The sequence below is a fragment of the Pteropus medius genome, unplaced genomic scaffold, assembly GCF_902729225.1.
Source record: "Pteropus medius unplaced genomic scaffold, Ma_sr-lr_union100, whole genome shotgun sequence".
In the NCBI taxonomy this organism is placed as follows: Eukaryota; Metazoa; Chordata; class Mammalia; order Chiroptera; family Pteropodidae; genus Pteropus; species Pteropus medius.
In genome coordinates, this window is record NW_024354503.1 from 15,218,131 (window position 1) to 15,243,515 (window position 25,385).

Sequence of the window (25,385 nt, forward strand, 5' to 3'; positions counted from 1 at the left end):
TATTCTAGACATTTCATGTAAATGGAATCATACAATATATGGTGTTATATGTCGGTTTCTTTCACATAACAATGTTTTCATGGTTCATCCATGTTATAGCATGTACCAGTACTTCATTTCTTTTAATGGCTGAATAATATTCTATTATGGTTATACCACATTTTGTTTATCAGTTGATGGACTTTGGATTGTTTCCACCTTTTAGCTATTGTAAATAAAGGTACTATGAACATTTGTGTACAAGTTTTTGTATGGACAAATGCTTTCATTTTTCTTGGGTATATACCTAGGAGTGCAGTTGCCAGGTCATATGGTAACTCTGTGTTTAACCTTTTGAGGAATTGCCAGACTGTTTTTAAAGAGTTGCACTATTTTACATTCCATCAACAGTGTATGAGGGATCCAGTTTTGCCATATTCTCACTAACACTTGTTATTACTCACTTTTTTATTATAGCTATTCTAGGAGGTATAAAATGGTATCTCAATGTGGTTCTGATTTTCATTTTCCTAATGAGTAATGTTGAGCATCCTTTCCTGTGCTTGTTGGCCACTTGTATATCTTCTTTGGAAAAATGTCTTTTCAAATTTTTGCCCAGTTTTAAATATATATTTTGGGTTAGTAGACTCGTGTCAGATAGATGTTTGCAAATATTTTCTCCCATTTTGTGAGTTTAAAATTTTGAAGTGTCTTTTGAAGCACTGCTGAGCTACTTTTAACAAATATTAAAATAAATTAGGAACATGTAATTGGTGTCTGAATTATACTTTATAATTTAATGTGCATTAGAATTTTACAAGCACTGTTTGCAGACCGCTTTGATGCTTTCAAACTAAGAGTCTTGAGTTCTTTATGATAGCTATTGCTTTTATAGCATTTATATGCCAGGTGCTGCCTAGGCCCTCTGCATGTATTAACGTATCTAATTCTCACAACAATCCTTTGACGTAGAGACTTACCATCATACCCATCGTACAGATTAAAAAAAAAAAGAAAAAGAAACAGGCAGAAGAAGGTTAAGTATAATTTGCCTGAAGTCAAAGAGTAAGTAGCAGAGATGGTCTCCAGATTCCATTACCCTTAACCACTTGCGAGACTGCCGAGGCAGAATTAAACCATTTCGAAGAATGTCTAACCCCTCGCTTTGGATTTGAAATGATAGTACTTTCATAGCATCCTCACTCTGGACCTTTTCCCTCTCCCTACCAAACCAGAAACTAGTGCCGCCCTTCCAGATATTTTCACTGAGCCCTCCCCTCCTAGTCTGGTTTCAGTACTCTCTCTTCTCTCAACCTTGGGAGGCTTTAGTTTTTGGAAGTAATTGTGAAGTCGCCTGCGTCCCCCAGGTGGAGCAGTGCTAAATTTCTCGCAGCCCAATGGGTGTTGAGAAGCAGTGGATTCAGCCCAATGATGCTCAAAGCGGAGCCATGGGTGGAGCCAGCGAAGGGGGCGGGAAAGGAGTCCTCGCGGCGGTGCCTACTGTGTGCAGCACCCACTTCCCGGAGCGGAGCCATGAGTTGGATCTGCCCGCGTTGCCAGCAACCCGTTTTCTTCGGTGAGGCCCGGGCTGAGGAGGGGGAGATGATAGGACTAGTGTGAGCTGTTGGGTTCCCTGAGGACGCAGGGAGCTGGCGACGGTGTGGTCCCAGACCCCCTTTCCACCTGTGGGGGGCATAACACTCGAGCGGGATGGAGCTAGCATTCTGGATGGAGACACTGCCCAACGTGTCCAGGAAGCAGAGCGAGTCTGATGTGGGTAGGGGGAGGGGAAGGAGGGGAGCCTGCTGCTTGGCTTGGTTCCCCACAGCCCGGTTCCCCCTTGTTCCCCACAGCGGAGAAAGTGAGCTCCCTGGGCAAGAACTGGCACCGCTTCTGCCTGAAATGTGAGCACTGCCACAGTGTCCTGTCTCCAGGAGGGCATGCAGAGGTGAGACCTAGCCAGAGCACACAGTCCTGCATCTGTCACTGTTCCCCACGTACCAGCCTAATTTCAGCCCTGTAGGCCCACCAAAGGCAAACTCATGTCACTAGCCAAGATTTGGGAAGCCTGAGTTTTGCCAGTGGACCTCATGCCTTTTGAGAGGGAAGAGTGGGCAGCAAGCAGCACTGCTTCCCAACCTGCTCTTGCCCTTTCTCCCTGACCACAGTGGCAATTCTGGTATGCTAGTCCACCCCTGACCCCTCGCAGCTCCACCAGTCCAGGCTGGTGGACAGACACATCTGGCAGCCTGTTTGTGGGGAAAGCCTGTGGGGTATGGGAGAGGCCCCCATTGGCCCCTAGCAATCCCCTTTCCTCTGCTTGTGCCTAGCACAATGGGAGGCCATATTGCCACAAACCATGCTATGGGGCTCTCTTCGGACCCAGGGGTAAGTACCGGCCTGGAAGGGGACAGGGACATCAGAACTTTCCCTGTGACTGGGAGGTGAAGACTCAAGCCTGACCTCCTTTCTCTCTGCAGGGGTGAACATTGGTGGTGTGGGCTCCTACCTCTACAATTCTCCCACTCGCACTCCTGCCAGCATCACTCCCCTCAGCCCCAGCAGCTTTAGCGCCCCCAGGCCCAGGACTGGTCTCCCCCAAGGCAAGAAAAGTAAGTGAGGCTGGGCCCCAGCTACCCGTCCTTCTGACCCTTCCCCAGGCTGGAACAGGGGAAGTCTCCCACACAGTTCTCTTCCTCACATCCCTACAACTTTGTTCATGTCAAAATCTTCCCTTATCCATGATCCCTTTTTCATGTTCCCTCATATCAGCTGCTGAGTTCAGAGGTAAATTGGGCAGATGGCATTACCACCCCCATTTTACAGGTGAGGAAACTGAGGTCTGGAGAGGGCAAGTGACCTTGTGCAGTCACAGTTAGAAGCAAAGCTGACAAAGAACTCGGGCCTTTCCCAGGCCAAGGCCATGGAAGTAATGACTTATTAGTGAACGATCACTGGGATGAGGCTAGCCTCTCACATTCTTCCACTTGTCCCCTCTCCTTGTTCCTTCCTCCCATCCCCTGCAGTGGGCAATGACACCGTGCTCCCCAACACCTGACACCCCTGCCCTGGACAGCTCCTATATCAGCTCAGGTTTCCTGAGGATTGAGTTGCTGATAGGGTTGGGCTGGTGGGCACCTGAGCCCCTGGAAGGATGAGAAGGAAGCAGGTGGTCCCTCCTACAGATAGGGGTGGGGCAGGAGGTGGGGTCAGAGGGGACTCAGCTCTGCCCTAGGGAGGCATACTCATGGCTACTTGGGTGGGAGGTTCTGGGATGAGCATGGCTTTTAGAAGAGGACAGTGCCATATGCAGGCTGGTGCTGGAAGGCCTTCCTTAGGCCTGGCTCCCACCTCAGCCCTAGCCAGGGCCTCTTTCCGTTAAAGGCCCTCCCCACATGAAGATGTTTACTGGGGAAACCTCGCTGTGCCCTGGCTGTGAGGAACCTGTCTATTTTGGTAAGTGACAAGGGAAAGCTTGGGGAGGGGCATGTAGGATGGGCATCAAAGGGCAGGAAGGTGGTGCAAGGCAGGTGGGTCTGCCTGCCCTGCCCCTAGGTCTACTACCTCTCTCCACCACTAGCTGAGAAGGTGATGTCTTTGGGCAGAAACTGGCACCGACCCTGTCTGAGGTGCCAGCGCTGCCGGAAGACCCTGACTGCTGGGAGTCACGCTGAGGTGAGCAGGGAAGGGAGGAGTGGTTATGTTGAGAGGAGAGAGACTGGAGATGGGAAAAAAAAAAGCCAAACTGAGAGGGCTCTATTTCTCTCTGTCCCAGCATGACGGCGTCCCCTACTGCCACATCCCCTGCTACGGCTACCTGTTTGGCCCCAAAGGTGGGCAGCCCCACCCCAGACACTGGGCCTAAAGTATGGCATGTGGGTCTGTGGGGATGTGTGGACAATTTCTCATGTAGTCAGACACCCCAGACCCCTCCCAATTCCCCCCAGCCCTCAGCCCAATATCCCCCATTCCCAAGGCCCTTGGTGATTGGGCTTTCTCCCTCAGGTGTGAACATTGGTGATGTGGGCTGCTACATCTATGATCCCGTGGAGATAAAATCTAAATGAGATGCTCGCAGGAGAGGTCACCCTAATTCAAGCCCCCCACCATCCCCTCCATGGTCCAATGGGAGCTATAGAATGGATGTGGGGCAAGATGAGATTCTGGCAGCCTGGGTCTTGGCTCCAGGGTAGACCAGAAAGTATAGGCTTTCTCTACCAACCCCTCCCTTTCCCATTCCTATTTGATCAGGAGATTTGGGCCACCCCATTTTGAAGGGTAGCCTTCCCAATCCCTTTCCAATCCCTTGGCCTTCCCAATCCCTTTCTCCAGCAAATTCTGTAACTTCAAAGTACTCATAAAACTGTGTTTATTCTGGCTTCTCCAATAAAAAGCTGGCTCCTATGCCTTCAACTCATCTTTGGGCATGAGACCTAGACAGTGGGTTGGAGGGTGGGGAGTGTGGAGGCAGGAAACGCATTACCCTGTAAAGTGCCAGGGAGGTAGCAAGGCCAGGCAGAGGAACAAAGAGCTCTGTTCTCCTGGTCCTATGGCCCTGGCATTGGACAGTCCCGAGCACCACACACTGGACAACATGCCTACCAGCACTGTTGGTACCAGAAGTCATCATAGGACAGTCTCTTCTTTAGCATCATCTCTAGAAGAAGCACCTTATTCAGCATCTCATTGAACGTGACAACAGATAGATCCTGCGGTGAGGTCTGTTAAGAGCCTTCATTATCCATGTGAGAGATGAACAGACTGAGACCCAAAGAGGGAAAGCCACATGCCCAAGGTGACATAGCAAATCAATGGCAAAGCTAGGATCAGAAGCCAGGGCCAGACTCAGTGGCTTCCCATCCAGGGCTCATCCCACAGCTCCATACTACTGCCCTAACCCGAGGCGCACCTTTATTTACAAAATCACCCCCCAGCCATGAGAGGGTGCCAGAATTCTCCAGCAGCCCTCTGCATTCTGGGAAGATGCCCTGTTGCTGGAGGCTAGATGAGTACAGAGAAGGGCATTAGTGGCGACCCCAGACCTGGGCGGGCTTGCCCTTCTGCTCTCTTAGCCCCCGATACAAAACTTCCGTGGAGAGCCTGCCCCTGATGTCACTCAGTCGTGGACCTGCTTCATGGGCATCTCCTCCTGAAGGCTGGACGGGGCACTGGGGAGGAAGGAGTCATGAGTAGTGGTGGGGTTTAGCCCCCGAGCCTGCCACCCCAGCCTGCCCCAATCAAGGCTGGCCTAGGGCTTCCCCAACTCCTGGTAAACAAATGTATACTCCCACAACTGACTGCCACACATGCTTGTATACATCCCTGATGTGCAGGCATACCTGAGTGTGCACACATCTACCTCTTCCCAGACAATCTTGGGTACTTGTGTAAACACACACATGGACTCACATGTGCTTTTATACACACAGGTCACACATACATACCTCAGATCATGTACCCATGCACTCACACACATGCAACAGATACACACATGTAGACATGTCTTCCTCTCGGAATCCTACCTAAGGTACAAAGTACCTGAGTATCCATACCCACATGTGCACACACCTCTTCCTCTCCACGTCCTGGATGGTCTCTGGAAGCTGCGCTTGCCTCGTCTCTGGTAGCAGGAGGGCGGTGCAGGCAGCCAGCAGGGAAATTCCCCCATAAGCAAGCTTGGGCAGTGGCAGCCATACTCCATCCAGCAAGGCTGCCAGTGGGGCCAAAGAGCCCCCCAGCCGGCCCACCAGTGCAGTCAGCCCCATCCCTGTCTGTCTGTTCAGAAAAAGGATAGGGGAGGGGGTTGGCGTTCACACCTATTTGGGGTTATGCCTCTCAGGCTTCCCCCCTGCACTGTCAGGCCATGGTACCCCCTTTCCTCCCCAGACAGCTAAGAAAGCCGGGGCTTACCACCCACCTCCAGACTGGGGGCCCCAAGCCAGCACACACCAGAGAGTGGGGCCCCCATTCTGAAAGAGTACCAATCAGAGATCACTGAAGGAAAAGAAATGTCACCAGAAAGGCAATGGGAAAAAATAGTGTGGAAGGAAGAGGGTCAGCGGCACATACAGACCCTGCCATGTTGTTAGAGGAGGTGCAAGGCTTTCTAATCATACCCTGGCTTCCTACAAGTTTCCTCCCCACCTGCCAGTAGCTAGTTGAAAGGGCCCCAGGCCTTTTGTCCAGAGGCAACCTCCAAGAGCAACTCTGCCTGGACTGTGGAGAATGGGATGGGAGGGGCTGATGGGGCTTCTGGCCAACTGTTTTCTTTTAAAGGAGGATCACAGAAGTTGTCCGACTTCACTCAGGGTCATTTTATAAAGAAGATAAAATGCCCCCGCCTTCTTCCAGACTGAGGCAAACAGCCTGATTAGCTCTATGTTCCGGATGCGCTGCAAGGAATGGGTGAGAGGGACTGGGAAGCAGTGCGTGTATGTGGGGGTGTTGGTAAGAGATGTGACTAATAAACCCCCCAGGTGGGTTGCCTGGGACCCAGGCTCCCCTCACCTGAGCACGGTAGGGTACAATTCTGACGTAAACAGATAGGCAGTGGTGAAGGCAGCTTCAGAAAAACCTTTTCCTATTACTGCCAGGGCAGTGCTCCAGGACACCATCTCTGGGGAAAAAGAGGTTCAAGTGGTGAGGTTCCCAGAATAGAAGGTGGAGCCCACAGAGAGGGCCAGACTTAACTGGCCTTGAGTCGGGGCTTCAAGGGGGAAAGCAGGGTGGTTCTCAGCCAAGAGGCAGGGCGGGGGGCGGGACTCACCGGAGGACACCAGCAACCTGATGCCAAAGGTGAGGGCAGTGACCAGCAGCATTCCTGCTTGTGTGAGGCGGCGTCCAGCTTGGCGCACCAACAGGTAAGCCAGCAGCTTGGAGGGCAGCTCCACGGCCCCGAACAGCAGCTGCGTCTGGTACACGTTCAGCCCCAACCCCGACATGTCCAGAGACAGGCCATAATAGGAGAAGTTGACTGCAAACCTGAGAGGGGTGGCCATGCCACTCAGGGCTCTCCTTCCCACTGCCACTTTGTCCTCTCAGGGTGTCTTGGCCTTTTAAAGGAACAACCTCCCCCATCTTCAGAGCCAGCTGCCCATGACATTCCCTGTCTCCATTGTCCTTCCTGAGTGTGCAGCACGTGCCAGTGGCCAAAGCGCCTTTACCTAATCTTCACAGCAACCCTGTGAGGTAGGAACTAACAGCATTCGATTTTACAGAAGGGACATTGAGGCTCAGAGTATTAGATGTTCCGTCTAAGGTCTCACAATAAGGAAATGACAGAGCCTGAATTTGAAACCCCCACCCCCACCCCCTGTGTCTCTGCTCCATCTTCTGACTTTACAGAGCCTCATCCCCCCCACCTCCACCCCACCCTAAACAGTTACAGTTCACTTGTCCCACATGTATCCTCTCAAGACTGAGCACCATCCTGGAGTTAGCCCCTCCCTGCACCCGCCCATCCCTACCCCTCCAACCCTGACCAGGCCCAGGCCAGCCCTCTCCTCACCACACCACCATGCAGCACAGCGAGATGTGTCGGAGCCGTGGTGTCTGGAACAGGTTGAGGTATGAAGGTCTTTGGACCACCCGCTCCCCAGCAGTCACTTTGCTCAGGGCCTGGTAGGGGAAAAGGAGAGTTTGCAACACAGAGTTGACTGTGTGGCCTTAGCAAGGCACATTGCTCTCTCTGGGTCTCTCTGTTCCTCCCTCCTGCAGTAAGGGGGAGAGGAAGATGCACATGGGAGTTGAGTAGGAAAAGCAGAGTCAAGAGTATAGCCCCCCAGAACCAGGTAGGACATCCTGAGGGAACTCTCCACTTGGGCAGGGAAATTTTCCTGCACGCACAGTGGACCCCAGGAAGGGAGTGCTTGAGATGGGCCGCACATATACACATACTTGCATATACTCACACGCATATTCATCCTCACCTCCAGGCTCAGGCTGTCCTCACCCACAGGCTTCCCATTGATCCTGGCACAGCGGAGCAGGTACCTGCGGGCCTCCTCCACCTGGCCCTGGGTCAAAAGCCAGCGTGCAGACTCAGGCACCCACCTGGGGGACAGCAGGAGGCTCTTCAGTCTACACCCTAAGCCAAGTCTACCTCCTGGGTACACCACAAGCTGTCAGCCTCCAAACTCTCGCTCACAGAGTCCCCTCAGCCTGGGACATCTTCTTCCCAAGCCCCCCTCACCTGATTCATCTTTTAAGGCCCAATTTAAAAGCCACTTTTCCTAGGCCTAGGCCCTTCATAGCCTGGGAGTCTCTTCTCTACTCAACTGAATTGGTCTCACCCCCAAGACCCCAGGACCAGCCAACCACTTTCCCCACACATGACAGAAGGGTATAGGGTGAAGGAGAGACAGACGTACAGACATACCCAGAGGGGTCATCCAAAGCCGTTTCATTTGGGGGAAGCAATGAAACGCCCACCCTACCTGACTTTCAACCCTCCTGCTTGGATTTCCTAACCCCAAACTGAGGCTGGTGCCCTGGAGGGGTGGGGATAAGGACAGTGCTGACACTGTCCTTATGTGTATGTATGCTGACACTGTCCTTATCCCCACCCCTCCAGGGCACCAGCCTCAGTTTGTGCTTGGCTCTGTCTCTCATGTCACTCATGTGTCCATCTCCATCTATCCCTCTAAACCTGCCTTTCTCAGTCCTGGTCTCTGTCACTCACCATCTCTCACTGGTTCTGTCTCTATCTCTCCATCTCTATCTCTTTATATTTTGTTTTCTACGTCTCATCTATTGGTTCTCTCTCTCTCTCTCTCCCTCCCTCCCTCTGTTTTTCTTTCTCTTTGTCTCAGTTTCTCTGTCTTCAAATCTCAGCTTCTGATTCATTCTGTTTCTGGTTTCCTGTATCTCCCACTCCCCAGCTGCCCACAGGCCTCACCAGAGGCTGAGGATGCCTGGGACACAAGGCAGGGTGACAGTTAGCAGAAGCCATCGCCAGTCCCGTATCAGGTATCCGACCAGTGCCAGCAGCATCAAGCCCCCAGTCCAGAAGGTGCTGCTCAGGACACCTGCCACGGTGCGGTGTCCCACGTCCAACCATTCTAGCTCTGGGGCCACAGCAGGGGCCGGAGACAGGAAGATAGTTAGCAAGAGACAGATGGGCTCAGTCTCACCCTTGACAACTGCCTCCCTCCAGCCCTCTAGGCCATGCCTGTCCTTTGCCTGCCTTACCCAGTGGCATCACAATGATGGTGAAGCCAGCCAGAGCTGTGCCGGTGAGGGTGCGCGTGATGACAAACATGATGTAGCTGACCGAGGTTGCAGATGCCAGTCCCATCACCAGGGCACTCACATAGGCCACCAGCAACAGACGGCGTCGCCCAAACCTGCACAGGAGTCATGCAGGGTCAGCTCCCTGAAAAAGGGAGGTCCCAAGACAGAGGTAGTCTCAAGCCTAGACCCCAGCTACTGGGAGAGGATTCCCCACCCCCACTTCCTTACTGGCCTTCCCATATCATCCCACCTGTCAGACAGGTATCCGAAGGCCATGGCCCCCACCATCACACCAGCGAAGAAGAAGGTGGAAGTGGCTTTGTTCAGGCCTTTCTGCTCACACACCAGGTCCCACTGCAGGGACAGGCAAGGAAAGGACTCCCATGGGCACAGGCCCCTCTCTAGCTGGCACGAATCCCTCCTCTCCAGACCCTGGGGCCTTCTGAGGTCAACTTTGCCATCCTGGTACCTCCATGTCAGATAACAAACCCCCAACTGTTCGCCCCAGCTTAGGGGGTAGGAGACTGCTCCTAGCCAATCCTGCGGCCTCAGCTTCTTCCCATGGAGGGCCTTGACCATAACAACAGGAGTCCTGTTCCTGTGCTGAGAGACTTTCCCCCAACCTGCACTCACCTCCAGATGAATTATGGAAATCCCAGACCTGGGGCCCAAAAGATAAAGGAAGAAGAGGCCTCTATTATAACTCCACCTCTTACCATAGAAACACTTTCTCAACCCTCAACCAACTCCTAGAGCTGTCTTAGTCTTTCTCTGCCTTAATTACCTTCCAATTATTAATAATAACAGCTCCTGTGTGTGGGCTCCTTACTACAAGTCAGTGCTTTAAATTCACAGACCCCATCTACAAATAGGTAAACTGAGATTCTAAGAGCTAAAGTAATGTGTCTACTGCCCACATAGTAATCACCCAAGGCAATAGCAAGCCCATCCCACTCACGTGTCCCCCAGCCTCCTGGCTCGGGTACCTCGGTTGCAATGGTGGAGGAGAACTCTGAGCGGTCGTACACCCAGCCCTGAGGGCAGGGCACTGTGGTGGGCTCACCCTGCAGCTCCCCAGGACTCTGCCCCTCTCCCCTCAACGTAGTATTGGGGAGGGCCTGGGGGTGAGTAAAGCGGAGGCAGGAACTGAGCATGCCATCAAGCTCCTTGGGAAGGTAGACCTCCAGCCATGTGTCCTGGCGGCTGAAGTTGGCAGGGGTGCCAGGCAAGGCACAGCGGTGAGCAGGCACAGCAGCCAGGAAGATGGGCAGGAGGAAGTGCATGGGCAGCATCATGCGGGGCAGGGCCAACAGGACCATATTCCGCAGTTGGAAGGGTCCAAAGCCACCCACCTGGTCTAGCAGCTCCTCGAATCCCATGCTTCCCACCCACTAACCGTCCCCAGCTCAGGCTCCCTCTGTAGTACCCAGAACAGCGCAGTCCACTCACTACTTGGAACCTTGGACTTTGGAGGCGTGAGCAGATAGACTAGACTGATGGGCGGAAAGCCTGCAGACAGAATCCAGCCCTCAGGGGCTGGCCCAGGACAAGGCCCTCCCTAGCCACTCAGGTCTCCTGTCTGGGTAGCCCAGTGCCTGTAGGTGAGGGGCTACCACTCATTTAGAGGTCACTGATCTCGTGACTCTGGGACTTACATGTTGGTGCTCAGGGTCAAGTGAGGTAGCCTCGGGCTACCGTGATGGGGTAGGTGGGTGTGTAGGAGATAAGCGCATTGCCCCTTGATCAGCAGAACTCCAAGAGCCTCTAAGAAAAGGAGTCCCTAGGGGCATGATACCAGTTCACCCCAGATGCCCTCTGTCCTGTGAAGCCAGGTAAGCCTTGCCTGTTTGCAACCACAGCCTGGCCGGCAGCCCAGGATTCAAGATCAGGTGAAGGGTTCTTTCTGCTGAGCCATAAGGCCTCTTTGTACCCTTAGGTCCCTACCTGGAGCTTATGCCCTGGCCTGAGACACACCGGGAACCACGATGGGCAGCCTGGCCAATCTGGGAATCCCAGACCCATCACCCTCCCACTTCTTCATTCAGGGGCTCTTCACATATGCACAGTCTCTCCTGCTTGCTCCCACCCCTACTCTCAGGAGCTTCCTAGATCACCCCTGATCTAGGAAGGTTGGGTAGGGAAGGAGAGAGTTTACTAAGGTCCTGACATACGGCATAGGTATCCGCAATGCCTAAGATTCAGGATTTGTCTGACCTACCCAACTCAGTTCTCACTCATGGCCTCTGCAGCAAAAGCACAGTTGAAGCCAGTAATGTCAGGTTTATTCTGATCTGGTTCTCCAAACACTGGGTGGGCAAAGCTGGGCGTTTGTCAAATTGCGTTCCGAAGGCTCTAAATTTCTAAGTAAATAGGTTTCTAAGGGGCCCAAGCTTTTAAAAAAGCTTGAAAACCACAAATTTAATCTAGCCTCCACTTTGAACAGATAAAGAAATGGAGGTATGTGGCTTGCTGGGGTCACACAGTGACTCAAAAGCAGAACTGAAGGGGAGACCAGGACTCCTGACTCTAGCTCAGCCCTTTGACCCAAGCTGCTAAGCTGGAGATGTTCCAGTCTGCACTAGGCTGGGCTCCCTAATAAAGCTCTAGAAAAGGAGCTAAATCGGTGACATGGTGTGTGTTTGTGATGGTGCTAATAGACGTGGGAGTGAGGGCAGTGATTTGGAGGTGATGACAGGTGGTGATAATAGTAAGAGATATTTGTTGAGCCTCTAGGGCAACCTAAGCATTCTGTAGGGTACAAAGATGCCTCAGACAAAATCCCTGCCCTCAGTTAGTGTACTGTCTAGCAGAAGGGTTAAAACAAATTACACAAACCTTCCTACCTCCAGTCTCACCCCTTTCAACCCACTCTCCACAGTGAACATTTTAAAACATAAATCTGACAGGATGAGGTCACTGTTTAAAACCCTTCACCAGCTCCCACTGCTAAAGGGTAAAAGTCCAGCTCCCTAGGTTGGCCCATATGACCCCCGCAAGACGGGCTTCTCTCACCCCTGCCCCTGGCCCCTCCCCTCCAGCTCTCCAAACACACCAGCCTGTTGATGCCTCACACTTTAGTGCAGTCCCTTGGGCTCACTGGCCTCCCTCTAATTCAATTGGTGGATACCCAAGCCAACCTGGAGACCAGCTCAAGGGGGAAACAACTCCTGTCCCTCTTGCTCTCACCCACATGTAATCTCCATGCCATTGGTTCCTCCTTCATTTGATGCTATATATTCATATTAGTTATCTAAAAATATAAAATGTCATAATTCTTTGTGGCTCCTGAGAGGTAAGTTTTGCAGCCATCTCATCTCCATGATCCTTCCAGTGGCTCCATCGGGGACTACTCAGCCAGAGAGAATAGCCAATGAGGCCAACTCTGGGTGTTGGCTGTGGTGCCTTTGTTTTCACAACAGGAATTTCCTGCCTTAACATGAGAAATAGCTGATAGTCATATAGTGGTCACCTCTCCCTCTTCGCACTGGCCTCTAGGAAACCCAGATCTAAATATGCAGCCACTTTCTACAGAGAGTAATTTAGCATTAATTGTACCCCTGGCTTCTTATTCCCTGCCTTCAATCCATATGGCAGCTCTCCTCTCTGATGTCATTAAGGAGTGGTATTGACAATAACCATGATGTGTAGAGGCAGACGATGGAGCTGGACAGGCAAGAAAGAGTCTAACCGGAGGGCAGATCAGCTCTGAATCACCAGTTAAGAACTCGTTTTGATTAATTTTAACTATCCTCCTCCAATCTGGAAATCTAAACCTGAGCTCAGAGGTCAGGGGAGGAGACTTTCGTTTGTATGGGACGAGATGGGAAGGAGCCTTATGCACTGGAAAAAATAACAACTCCTTAGTTGAAATTATGACTAGAACTGTTGGACGATTTGGGGAAGAATAAGTTCCTAAGAGTTCCTAAGATAAATAATTTCCCGTTTGGGACTGCTTGCAGTAGAGACTTCTTACACTTTAGGGCTTCTTACTTTATCCCTCTTTGCATTGAGTGACCTCAGATGACCTCATCTTAGATAGGGTTTACTGACCATTAACCATTGCTATAACTCATGTAATCATTTCCTACATTGGCAATGGTGGTAACAATGGAATCAGTTGTAGTGGTGAGTCTGATGATAGAATGGCATAATAATGATGGAGGTGGGAATACTGATAGTAGAAATGGTGAAGGAGGTGATTGGAGTAAGGATGGGGAGTATGAGGCTAGGGATAGCGGTAATAGTGATGTGGTTATGAGGGCGGTGGTGGTGATGGTGATGGTGATAGTAATAATGATGGTGGTGGTGGTAGTGGTGGTTATGCTGAAGATGTGTAAACTCCATGAGAGCAAGAATTTTGTCGATTATTCTATTATCAGAGTGGTGATGGTGAATGTAGTGACGGAGCCTGGTTTGGGAGAAGGGTATTTGTGATTCGAATGATGCTGGTGCTGGTAATGGTAGGTGACAGAGTTAGAGGTGGGTAAGGGCAATAGAGGCGATGATTGTGATAACACTGATGATGGTGGTAATGGGTGATATTACACCGCTTTGGGTTTAATGGTACATGGGATGAGGAGGAATGCAGAAGATGCCACCTGGAGCTGATGAAAATGAGTTTGTATCATATTTTCCTCTGACCTATAGCCAAATTCCCACAACCATGCAGACTCTCCTCCTCCATCACCACACCGTGGGCAATGACCAGTCTCTCTTGCATCTGCTGAAGACTTAGAAGGTCATTCTGACCATCCTTTAGTATTGGGTTAGTCTCAGCTCTTGTCCTGGCCTTGACTCCTGAGTAGTTGATGGGAAAATCTCAGCAGGCCCCAGCTTCTGATGACCAGAGACAGGACACCCTTCACACTCCCACCCTGGTCTCTTTTCTCCAGGGTGTCCCCAAGAGGCCTCTTCTCTCTACTAACAAAGGTTGCTCCAACGTCCCTGGTCTTGTGGCCCCTATCTAGCCCTTGACTAACCTTGCTCAATCATTTATTTCTCTGTGCCCCTGTCCTCAGAGCTCTCTTGGCCATAGAACAGAAAAGAGAAATATCTTTCTTGGGGAGTGCGGAAGAGGTCAGCCAGGGGCTGAGCAGGTCCTCACCTGTGGAGCCTCAGGGAATGAGTGTGCCTGACAGGTCTCAATCTCCTGGGGGAGGAGGAGGGCAGGGGTTCTCTGCAACCCTCCCATCCTCCTTGGCATAGCCTACCCTGCCTTAGACCTGGTCCTGCCCCGCTTCACCCCTCTCTCCACTCCTCAATTCACATCTGTGACCTCCTCACTGAACCACATGCAGTTCTCACACTGCCATACCTTGCCCATGCTGCTCCCTCTGAAGGAATGCCTTCTCCTTTGTATCTGGCCAACACTTGTTTGTCCTTCAAAATTCAGTCTGAGAGTCATATCCATCTGAAGGCCTTCCTTGAAGCTCCCTCTCTGGTCTGGGAGTGCCTGCCTAAGCCTCATGTATCAGCACAAATAGCACATGTAAATTGAAAGTTAATTTACAACCACCCCCTTTAGAGCTCACTGTGTGTTGTCTCAATTCTCAGAGAGTGCCCCATGTCTGACAGCCACTGGTAAGTATGAGACTCAGCAATAGTCTAAAGAATTAGTTGAATGAATGAATGAATGATTGAAGGAATGCTAAATAATGGATGAATTACCAATGGCGTTCATTCATTCATTCTCAATAGTAATAATAAAATAAATTAAAAATAGAACAAGATAGCATTTTTCACCTATTTGATTATTCTGGGGATTTCCCCTAGAATTAGATTTGCAGCAGTAAGCAAAGATTGGAGCCAGGATGTTAACTTTGGCACTATTTGAAATAGTGAAAAGTTGGGGAAAATCTAATGAAACATTAATGTGTAATGATTGAAGGAATGCTAAATAATGGATGGTTAAATAGATTATGGAACATTCATGCCATGGACTACTATGTAGCCAATTAAAAAGAACGTAAGGAACCTCATATATTACTGGTGAGAATGTAACATATGTAATCACTGTGGAAAAGTTTAGAAATTCCTCCAAATATTAAATATAGAGTTCCCATATGATCCAACAATTCTACTTTGGATATTTCAAAGGCATATACCCAAGATAAATGAAAATGTATATCCGCACGAACACTTGTAAATGAATGTTCATAGCTGCATTATTCATAATAGCCAAAAGATAGAAAAAATCAAAGTCCATGATGAATGGATAAACAAAATGTGGTCTATCTATACAGCAGAATATTATTCAGCCATAAAAAAGGATGAAGTACTGATAAATGCTACACAACCTTGAAAATATGCTAAATGAAAGAAGACAATCACAAAGAGCCACATATTGTATGATTCCAATTATATGAAATTTCCAAAATAGGAAAATCTATATAGAGGAGTTGGGGAGGAAATTGGAGTGACTACTAATGGGTATGGAGTTTCTTTTGGGGGTGATGGAAATGTTCTGCAATTGATTGTGGTTATGGTTGTACAACTCTATGAATATACTAAAAATGAGAAAGATTTGTATTTTAAGATATATTGTTGAGCATAAATATCATCTTTCAGAATGATATAATATGCTCCTCTATAAGATATATAAATTATATAATTATATTAATCAATGTTACCCCAATAAACTTAAATATATATATATACATATACATATATAGACACACGATTTTGCGAGTTTATATATATATATATATGTATATGTATTATGTGAGAGAGAGAGAGAGAGAGAGAGCACTAGCTCTATTATTGTGAACATAAGGAAGAAGGTCTGAAATGGTACTCACCAAGCCATACATAGAGATTACCTCTAGATCGTCAGATCCATGGATGGGGGGGCTTTCCTGTTTTATTTTGAATGCTTTTAGTATTTGCTTTTTTACTGGAAATATGACCTGCTTTTGACATTTTTAAACAAGGAAGAAGATGAAAGCATGTGGAGGCCCCACTGAAATCTGGTGAATTAAGCCCTAGCGCCCCTTGGCATCCATGTCAGAGAAAAAGGGGTCCCAGGAGGCCACAGAGGGCACCAGGAGATAGGTTACACAGGTTCTGGGATGTCAGAGCTGCATCTGAATGATTTTCTCGGAGGGAGAGCAGGACTTTAGAGCCTGGACTCTTTCACCTCTGAGCCCGGGCAGGGCCAGGAGCCCGCCCTGGGACAGAAATTTTTATGTATTGCCTGGATGAAAGATTCACACCTAGTGAACCTAGGGTCCAAAATGCAAAAGGTACAGCCAGTATACTACACTAGAGCCTCCCTTTCCCCAGCTCTCCTCACCCAAGCAATGAGAGACCTCTAACACATCTAAATAGGTGTACATTATACACATCGTTCTTTGACTTAGTCTTAGTCTTGGAGACTGGTCCATAAGTGTCTACAAAGATCCACCTCCTTCACTGTAGAGCTTCACAGTATCTCACGATAGGATCCCCATTATATGTGGGATCCTATATAGGTGGCCATGCTCTATTAATCAGCCCCAACTAACAGACATTTAGATTAGGTATGAACTTTTGCTTTTACAGATCCATCGTCTTATTCAAACCATTGGGATAAGATTTCTCTTAGAATTCAGATTACACACACACACATATATATTTAGAAAGGCAATTCAGTGCATACTACGTACATTATGAGACACCATAATAGGACCTAAGGCAGCACCCCATAATCAAACATTAATTTTTCCACTGTAAACATGAATGATAAGTGGAATTAATAAAGACTATAAATGGTCTTGTCAGGTTTTGATACCAAATGAATTTGTGCCAATCTAATGGAAAAACTCCCAGTTTTCAGAAATTTTGGGGCTTCAGAATTGCAGATGAGGCTTTGTGGAACTATACAAAGAATGCTGCAATGAATAATTTTAGACACACGATTTTGCAAGTTTACAAGTATATACATAGGACACATTTCTAGAAGTAGAGCTGCTGTGTCACAGACTATGTTCGTTTGTGATTTTATAGATTTTGCTAGAAAGATGACCATTGTTCTTCCTTGCCTGTGAGCCATGTACTTTGTGGTTTTCCAGACACTTTAACTTTTGTCTGTTACTTCTGGGCAATGAAAATTCTTCTTCCCACCCTCTCTTCACGAAGCTCGACTTAGAGCCTCTGGCCCTTGAGAAAGGCAGCCAAGGTAGCTGAGAGAGTACAAGCTTTGCCATCAGAGACAGCAGAGCAGCCCTCTTCGACTGGTGTGGCCGGAGCAAATTACCTGCATCCTTCTCCTTTGTAAAAACAATCTGCCTCCGTGATAGTCCCTCTCCACTTGCCCTCCAACCTGAGCTCTTCTCTCCAGCCTACCCTGAGCCCCAGGGCCTGGGCTCTGCCCTCTCCCTCAAAGGAAGAAGAGTCCAGGCCAACAGAAAGAAAGATCCACAGGCTTTTTAATGGTGTGATGGCTACTTCCCTTCTGAGACCCGATCTAATCATGACAGCGGCTTCCAGGGTGTTGGGGTGGGGGTAGACAGCCAGCGGGTGCAGGAGTGGGCAGAGGCCATGCAGTGACTGGGACAGGGTGGGGGAGGGTATTACATTCTGTTTGGCATGTAAACATTCTTCAGTGGCTTCCCGGGGGAGGGGGAGGGCGATTCCCTGCCTCCTGCCCCTGCCCACCAGGGCTGGTCCCCAGAGCTGAGAAGACTGAGCAAGCCAGGCCCCTCTGAGGAGCTGGGTAGAGGGGTGTCCATGTGTCTGGGGCACAGCCCCTCTCCTGCATCCTCTTGGTGCACAGTGCAGCTGGGGAGTGAAGGCGTGTTCTGGGGTGAGCAGCCCCGCATCTGAGCCAGTGACCTAGGCTGTGGATATGGGAAAGTGCTGGAGGGGTGTAATGGTGGTAGTGGTGTGACACTCTTTTACAGAGAAGGGGCTCAGGACCCAAAGGGCTTGATGGAGAGGATGAGTGCTCAAGGGGGAAGAGGCTGCATCGAGGGGTAGGAGCACTGGAAGGTGTGGTTTCCTTAGCCCTGGATCCTTCTGGAGAGAGGAGCAGAGTCAGTCCCCTAGCCCCCTCCCATACTTGCCCCTGTCCCTCCTTCCCCAACCTCGGTGACATTCAATGATGCAGAGGCCTGAGGTCAGCTGGGAACCCTAGGGAGGTCTGGTTTCCCAAGGGCGGACAGGGTTTTGCGTTTCCGCCCAGCTCTGGTGCTGGGTGAAGCTGCAGTAGGATGGGCCTGGGCTCTCTCAGGCCACCCCCTTTTCCTCCCAACACCAAACCAGGGTGTTGTTGGTCCTGGGGCAGGGGTGAGGCTGGGGGCCCTACATTCACAGTTCGGTTGGTGGCAAGGAGAAGGCCCAGGACCTGGGCAGCAGTGGTCGTGCCCTGGTCCCCACCTGGAAGGAGCTGATTGTCATTCGGAGAAGCTCTAGGTGGGAAGGAGTGGCCCCTTCTCCACCCCCTCTGCTGGACCCAGAGGGCAGTAGAGGCCTTGGAAGGGTCTCGGGTTGACAAAGAGAGCTCTGTCTGGAGAGGTTTCCTGAGTGTTCTGGGAGCTTCTGTGTCAGCATGGGGTGGACTTTGAAGGCTGTCCGCCCTGGAGTCCTCCCCTAGGTTGGTCTGCAGAGAAGCCACTACCTTAGCATGGAAGCAGCTGCCCAAGCCTGCTGACTCTCCATGAGGGGCTTCAACTGGCACCATCAGGGTGCTCCTGGGGCCAATCCCCTCATGGGCATCCTTCTAAGCGATGGTGGCTGGATGCTGCCACACCACTGGTACATGTTGGGGCCTTTCTTCCTCTTCCCCTGGTTGCCTTGCTTGCTCTCTGTAACCCAGGGAAGAACAGAAGGACCAGGCCAGGGGACAGAGGCTGTGGGTGCTGAGGATGGAGGAGGCCTGCAGGGGACCCGTTGCAAATAGGCAGGGTTGGCCGTCCCTTCTGCCACCAGTGTACTGCTTGGCCTAGACGTAGGCGGTTGAGGTTCATGGAGCTGGGATGAGCTATGAAGGAGCCTGACCCAGAATGAGGCCCATATCCATTCATGGAGCAGCATGGTCCTCGACCTCTGCAGGGATGGCTTAGCTGAATGGATTGGGGTTAGGGCAAGAGGGGACAAACTAAAGGGTGAGCTGGGGGAGTGGAAGCCTTGGGCTAGACCCATCATATAAGCATACAATCTGGAAGTTAGAAGGGCCTTTCTGCCTGGAGTCCAGGGGCCAGCTGTCTGTCTGTCTGCCTGTCTCTGTTCTCTCTGCCCAATGGGGGAGATGATGATCTGATCCAGCCCACTCCCCACAGCCAGGAGGACAGGAAGGGTGACCTGGCCAGAACTACGTCCCTGAATCTCCAAAAGACCAGGGAGAGAACATGATAACCAGCTATTCTCTACCTCCCCTGAACCCAGGAGAGAAGGGAGTTGGCTGAAACCGCAATAGGCAGGATCGAGGTTAGATGGCAGTAAGGAATTCCTGATGGTGAGGGGTCCTGAGCTCTGATCAGGGGGCCAAGGGACAGGTGAAAACTTTTTTTAAAGCACCCCCCTCCAACTTTCCACTGGGTAACACTTGCCCACAAAGGCAGCCCACACACACTACATGGTTTCCACTGAGACTCCCCCCCAAATTTAGGGGGAGGGATGTCCCTGCACCTTAGAGGTGCAATTCCCCCACCCCCAATCCCCTCATCTGCCCACTGCCTCACAGGAGGTCTCTGTCCAGTCTGGAGCTGACTTTGGGGCAGGTCAGACCTACCCCTCACACCTGAGTAGACCAGTAGCCCCCTAGATCCTGCCTCCCCACTCCCAGTCTGGCCAGTGAGAAGAGGAGACTGTGGAGTTGGCCCCCAAGGAGAGGCTGGAGCCTCCACTTCCAGAATTTGAGGTTGCCTTTCCGAAAAGATGGGGGGCTTTGGCTGGAAGAGGGTAAGACGGAGGAAAAGGCTCCGCCCTAGCGGGGAGGAGGGGACATGAAGAGCAGCAGAGGCCTGGTGGATGAGCGGGACGCTCCCATCACTTGCGTCCTCGGTGAAGAGTGACTGAGCCTGCCGGGGTGGAGGTTGACCCTGCTCCATATGAGAGGTGGCAGGGGGTAGGATGTGACTGGGCGGGGGAGGGGGGTAGGGGAGGCGGTCGTTCCCCCCCGCAGCGCAGCATCCACCACCGGTCGGGTCGGCCCGGCTGGTGGGCAGGCGCGGCGGGTGCTGGCGCACGCCGTCACAAATGCAGGACGGAAGCTGGGGCCGCGGGTGGCGCGCGTCAAGCGCGTAAGGCTGTGCTGGGAGCTGTTCCAGTGTGGCCGGCTGCGGGTGGGGGGCCAGGGTGACGGTGGGGGGCCGCGGAGAGCCGCGCGCATCATTATCTGGCCCCGGCCCGGCCCTCCGCGACACCCGCCCGGCCTTTGGTTGCTGCGCGCTGAGTCTGGAGTTTCCCTCTGGGTCCTTTCTTGGGCCCCCCCGGGGTGGGGGTGCTGTCAGGCTGGGCCCGGACCTGCGGGGCGCCCCGGGGTGAGGGGCCCCCGGACCGGGCCTGGTGCGAAGGAGAAGGGCTCTCTTTGCGGGACAGGGACTGGCTCCGGGGGGACGCGCTGGGATTGCGCGCGGCAGAAGCAGGGAGGCCCGGACTGTGCAGAGCTGGAGATCTCGTGCTGGCTTGGGCTCGCCCTGGGCCCGGGCCACGGCCAGGGGTCTGTTTGGGGCGGAGGTCAGCAGCAATGACCGACCCTGAGGGCTTCTGCAGCTGGAGCCTGTGGGAGGAGCAGGGGACGGAAGGCAAGAGAAGAGAGGGCAAAGAAACATAAAAGAGACATTTTCAGAATCTCCCTGGGCACCGAGCCCTAGAGTCCTGCCTCCTCAGATCTGTTTGCGACTGAGGAGACCAGGGCACAGATGGATAAACTGAGGCCTGCTGCTCCATCCTCCAGGGCAGAACCTCTAGGGGCCACACACTCCCAGGCTTATATGGGAAAAGCTTGCTGCAAGCTTTCTTTGATGTCTCTATTTCATCTTTCAAATTCTCGCGGATTTTACTTTCTACTCTATATAACATACCCATGTTTATTATAATGTTTTCTTCCAACTATTCTGGGCTTTATCCTTTGACTTCAAATGCCTAATGGCACACTAGAGGCTGTGTGTGTGGGCTCCACTGGCCATCAACCTTTCCCAAACCTGGCCTCCCTGGCACCCCTCCAGATATGTTCACTGTAGCCACTCCCTTGAGCCCAGGAACAGGGCTGGGACCTGAGTCAGAGGTAGTGGTCAGAAGGTGTAGTTGAGGGTCCTTCCCGACTCTTCAATAGCCCCTGATCTTGGCTCTGGGGAAGTCCCTGCTGGTAGAGGCCTTCTGTGGTCACCCTCTGCCCACCCTGGGTCTGGCAGTGGTTTCTTACCTGCTGGTGTTGGCTGTGTCAGATGCTGGGGTCACACCATGGGGTCTGCCAGGGAGCTGCTGGGCAGGGGCAGGCATGGGCATGCGGATGCTGATGGGGCGGGGAATCCGGCTCCGGGTGCCAGCTGCCCTTCCAGTCTTCCTGGGCACCGAAGGCTCAGAGGCGGGTGTGTCCTCCTCAGAGCCCGTGCCTGAGAGCGTCTCAGAGGCTCGACGCTGCTCCTCACTGGAGGAGGACGATGCCCCAGAGGCCAACCGCAATAGCAGGCGGCCCTGCCTCTTCTCCATCACCAGCCGTGCCAGATCCTGCTGTGGTCTCGCTCTCTTGCCCCACCGCTCTTTGGCCGACAGTGAACCTGAGGGCTCAGAGCCTGTGTCCTCCTCCGACAGCAGGACAGGGATACGGCTCCTGGGGCGAGGGCCTGGCATGGCACGGTGGCTAGGGGAGATGGTGGCCAGTTTTTCGGGGCCCGATTCCAGCGGGGACACTGAGGCTGTCCCATCGGCAAGGGCTAGGCCATTGGGCAGTGAGTCTTTGGCCACCTCCAAGGGGGTGCCCCCAAGGGGGCTGGACAGGACACAGCTCTCCAGCCCTGACTGGGCAATGCCGTTCTCCAGGGGCACAGAGGTCCCCTCCTCTGCAGCCCTCCCATCAGAGGGCATGTCCAGGCCCAGCTCGCCCCCAGTGCCAAGCTCCTCAAGCCTCGAGGATTGTCCACCAGAAGACATGACGTTGAGGTGTGTTTTCTCAGCAATGTGCACAAAGGTCCTCTCGACTTTGGTGAAGGGTGAGGAGGTGACTGCCACTCCCCCTGCCCCTGTGGTCACTGCCCCTGCTCCTGGCCCTGTCCCAGGCCCAGGGGGCTTGGACTCAGACTTGAGGATGGAGGACAGGGTGCCTGGCTCGGACACGTCCAGCTGGCTGCCCATGGGCTGGGGCCGCTCTTGCTGAGGAGTGAGAGCAGCCAGAGTGCCCAGGTCAGGGTCAGGGGCCAGGTCGGCAGTGACGGGCGACTTCTTCATGTCACCAGGGGAGACGAGCACCAACGTTTTGGAGCCCTCCTCCGGCTCCAGGTCCCCGTCAGCCATGGAGGCCCGGCCCCTGGACTCCTTCTGATCATCAGCCAGCAGTGTGGATGGGGCACCCTCTTGGCTCCGGTCAGTGCTCCTCTCACTCCCCTCACTGCTGGAGCCACTTTGGGGACCCAGCACCTCCCCCAGAGCCACTGCCTCCTCCTCATCCTCCTCGCATTCTTCTTCTTCCTCCTCTTCCTCCTCTTCCTCCTCCTCCTCCACTCTCTCCTCTTCTCCTCTTCCTCCTCCTTCCTTCCTCCCTCCTCCTCCTCCTCCTCCTCATCCTCCTCGGTAGCTTGAGGCTGGACAGGTGCCAGTGAGACCTGGGGGGTGGTGAGCAGCATGTGGGAGAAGCCCACCCTCCGGACCCTGTTGAGCAGCCGAGACCGTTCCCGGTAATCGGAGAGGTCTTTCTTGAAGTCCTGGTAGGGCAGGCTCAGAGGCACAGCTCGTGGGAGCCCATTTACCTCAAACGGGGGTGCCACGGAGAATACCTGCAAGGGGCACACACAGGGACCCGCTGAAGTCACCCACCCTCCTGGGCTCAAGAAGACATGCATTGCACTCACAAGCTAGGAGGTCCACATGCCCAGGTGTGTCTCCCATGAGGGTGGGCACTGACTCCGTTTTGTTCATTGATCTTCCTAGGGCCCAGAATGGTCCCTGGCACCTAGTAAATACTCAATAAATCTCCGATGAATGATTGTGTACATGTTCCAGGTCTCTTGAGGTCCCTTTCCCTGATCCTGGTGGCTATTCTGTCTCCCAGTCTCCCATTTCCCTGACTCCTCTCCTTGTCATGTGCATCTCCAAACCCTGAGCCACTCTAATTCAATCAATAAAAAAAATATGCCCACTGCAAGGCATCATAGCCACCATGTAGATCAACCCTCCCTTTTACACATGAGGTCCAGAGATGGGCAGCCTCACTGCCTCCTCATAGGGCACAGTTCCTCTGCAGCCAGAGAGCCGGCCACCCAAGGCCACCAGAACTTGTCTGGAACGAGGCAAAGTTCAGGCTGTCCCCCATGCCCTGAAGTTCAGGCTGGGCCACTGGAGCTCCAGGATCCTTCCCTCCTGCCCCTTCCTGGCCTGTCAGCCAGAAATTTTCCAGACCTCTACAAGTGTGTTTTGAGTCCACACTTCCTCTAGGAATTCACAACCAGGCTGTGAAGGGCAATTTATTTTCGCTCAATTAGGTTTTCCCCTTTGAAGCTTCGTACAGAGTCCCTGGGAATATGAGGGTATGTACGTTCTTGGTTTTCTCCTGCCACATCTCTCCTTCCTTCCAGACTAGAAAGGCCTGACCACCTTATCAGGACCTCAGCTGCTACATCTTCTCCAGCTTCACTTTGTCAATCCACACACATCCCCAGATACCCACAATGCACTGGGCCCCATCCAGGCTAACACAGCTCTGCTCCAGGTGGGATGGTGCTAACAGTATCCAGCACTTTGTTAGCCTTTTTGAATACATGGTCTTTCTAAACACAACCCATCCAGACCAGAAGCCCAGAGATAGATATCCTGACATCTCCAACACCTTCAGGTGCTATCAAGGAGTCCTGCCAAGTATTCCTCTTAGATACCTGCGTCTGTTGGCCCAATGCCACAGGCACAGCCCTGTCTTGCCTAGCGGTTCCCCAGCCACCAGCCTGCTTTCTCTATCCCTCACTGCCTATCCATCCATCTCATAGATGCCTGCGTGATCCTCCTAAAAATTAAATCTAATCCCATCTCTCTCTTTTTCAAACCTATGGAAACCTACCGTGACCCCCGCAGTCCTCAGGTGATAGTTCCAATCCTCAGTTTGGCATACAAGCAACCCGTCCCCCTCTGCCCCATGATCTGGCTCCTAGTTTCTGCTCCAATCTCACTTCTGGCAGCACCTTCTGATCCCCTGCCCTACACGCCAGGCATTCAGATGCAACTAGCGGTTCCCCAAATGCATCATGCTTCTCACATTTCTGAGTCTTTCCCTAGGCAGTTTCCTCTGCCCAGAGGTCCTTTTCGCCTCCTCTATTCACATGAAAAATTCCTGTTCTTCTTCCAGGACTCAATTCAAACAGATCCTCTTCCAAAAAGCCTTCCTGTGCACCCATCAAGCAGGCTTCGTCACTTTCCTTTCTACTTGTTTTCCCACATCCACCCTCTATTACACATGTTTCTCATAAACACTAAGCCCGTTGAAGGTTTTTCATTCATTCATTCATTCATTCATTCATTCAAGATGTCCTGAATCTGTGGATCAAGTGTTGAACAAGACAGACGTGGTCTTTACTTTCACAAAGTGTGCAATCTCTATATTAGAAAATGGAAGGGGGATAATGCATACTCCACGATGGAGCCACCTCTCACAGTGCCCACATTAGATGATTATAGCTCAAACCCTCTCCCTTTCCATCTCACAGCCCTTCCCTTCTATTACAGGGAAACCTGGGACCCTCTGCCCTTTAGCAGGAAGGGCTGTGAACCTCGCAGCAGAGACAGCTTTGCCCTGAAGATCACTGCCAAGCCTACCTAGGCCTGGATATACTGGGTTTTCTGTTTCGAAGTCCCTCCACTTCCCTGCATGTTGTGATCATAAATGAGGTCATATAAGCAATGTGACTGGCATATAACAGTTGCTCAATAAATGGTAGCTCTCTCTCACTCCCACCTCCTACCCCTTGCCCTGCTCATTCTGGTTTGGAGATCATTGCCTCCTTCCCCAATCCCCAAAATGCCTGCATGCCAACCCTGTGAGGGATAAGATGGTG

General features: G+C 52.0%; 3 protein-coding genes and 1 long non-coding RNA gene across 11 annotated transcripts in view; 2 read left to right on the top strand and 2 right to left on the bottom strand.

Annotated features, from left to right (window-relative positions):
- The first annotated feature begins 1,349 nt into the window (after window positions 1–1,349).
- CRIP3 (cysteine rich protein 3) lies at window positions 1,350–4,416 on the top strand. 5 transcript variants are annotated; one of them, XM_039854385.1, is made up of 9 exons: window positions 1,358–1,555; window positions 1,833–1,927; window positions 2,310–2,367; window positions 2,460–2,591; window positions 2,752–2,805; window positions 3,364–3,435; window positions 3,560–3,654; window positions 3,755–3,812; window positions 3,985–4,410. In XM_039854385.1, the coding sequence occupies exons 1-9, from the start codon at window positions 1,408–1,410 to the stop codon at window positions 4,044–4,046; spliced, it is 774 nt and encodes a 257-aa protein (XP_039710319.1). In that variant the 5' UTR covers window positions 1,358–1,407; the 3' UTR covers window positions 4,047–4,410. The 5 variants fall into 5 exon arrangements, with proteins under 5 accessions (XP_039710323.1, XP_039710321.1, XP_039710319.1 ...); XM_039854387.1 differs by lacking the exon at window positions 3,755–3,812 and having other exon boundaries at window positions 1,354–1,555; window positions 3,985–4,415; XM_039854386.1 differs by lacking the exon at window positions 2,752–2,805 and having other exon boundaries at window positions 1,496–1,555; window positions 3,985–4,409.
- SLC22A7 (solute carrier family 22 member 7) lies at window positions 4,332–14,630 on the bottom strand. 4 transcript variants are annotated; one of them, XM_039854382.1, is made up of 11 exons: window positions 10,563–10,604; window positions 10,197–10,328; window positions 9,461–9,564; window positions 9,169–9,323; window positions 8,876–9,044; window positions 7,908–8,031; window positions 7,487–7,596; window positions 6,746–6,960; window positions 6,487–6,595; window positions 5,548–5,754; window positions 4,332–5,147 (listed from the first exon to the last, which is right to left on the bottom strand). In XM_039854382.1, the coding sequence occupies exons 1-11, from the start codon at window positions 10,587–10,589 to the stop codon at window positions 5,096–5,098; spliced, it is 1,404 nt and encodes a 467-aa protein (XP_039710316.1). In that variant the 5' UTR covers window positions 10,590–10,604; the 3' UTR covers window positions 4,332–5,095. The 4 variants fall into 4 exon arrangements, with proteins under 4 accessions (XP_039710316.1, XP_039710317.1, XP_039710315.1 ...); XM_039854383.1 differs by lacking the exons at window positions 10,197–10,328; window positions 10,563–10,604 and adding an exon at window positions 14,525–14,630; XM_039854381.1 differs by having other exon boundaries at window positions 10,197–10,640.
- A 5,509-nt stretch (window positions 14,631–20,139) lies between these two features.
- LOC120596082 (uncharacterized) lies at window positions 20,140–25,280 on the top strand. Its single transcript, XR_005651080.1, has 3 exons — window positions 20,140–20,244; window positions 22,584–22,710; window positions 25,057–25,280. It is a non-coding gene; the product is annotated as an uncharacterized LOC120596082 (long non-coding RNA).
- The window catches only part of TTBK1 (tau tubulin kinase 1), a 35,582-nt gene continuing 30,487 nt past the window's right edge, over window positions 20,291–25,385 (bottom strand). Inside the window, 3 exon segments of the mRNA XM_039854362.1 lie at window positions 20,291–20,908; window positions 21,554–22,860; window positions 22,863–23,120. Of these exon segments, the coding sequence (XP_039710296.1) occupies window positions 20,521–20,908; window positions 21,554–22,860; window positions 22,863–23,120 (1,953 nt within the window). The 3' untranslated portion in view covers window positions 20,291–20,520.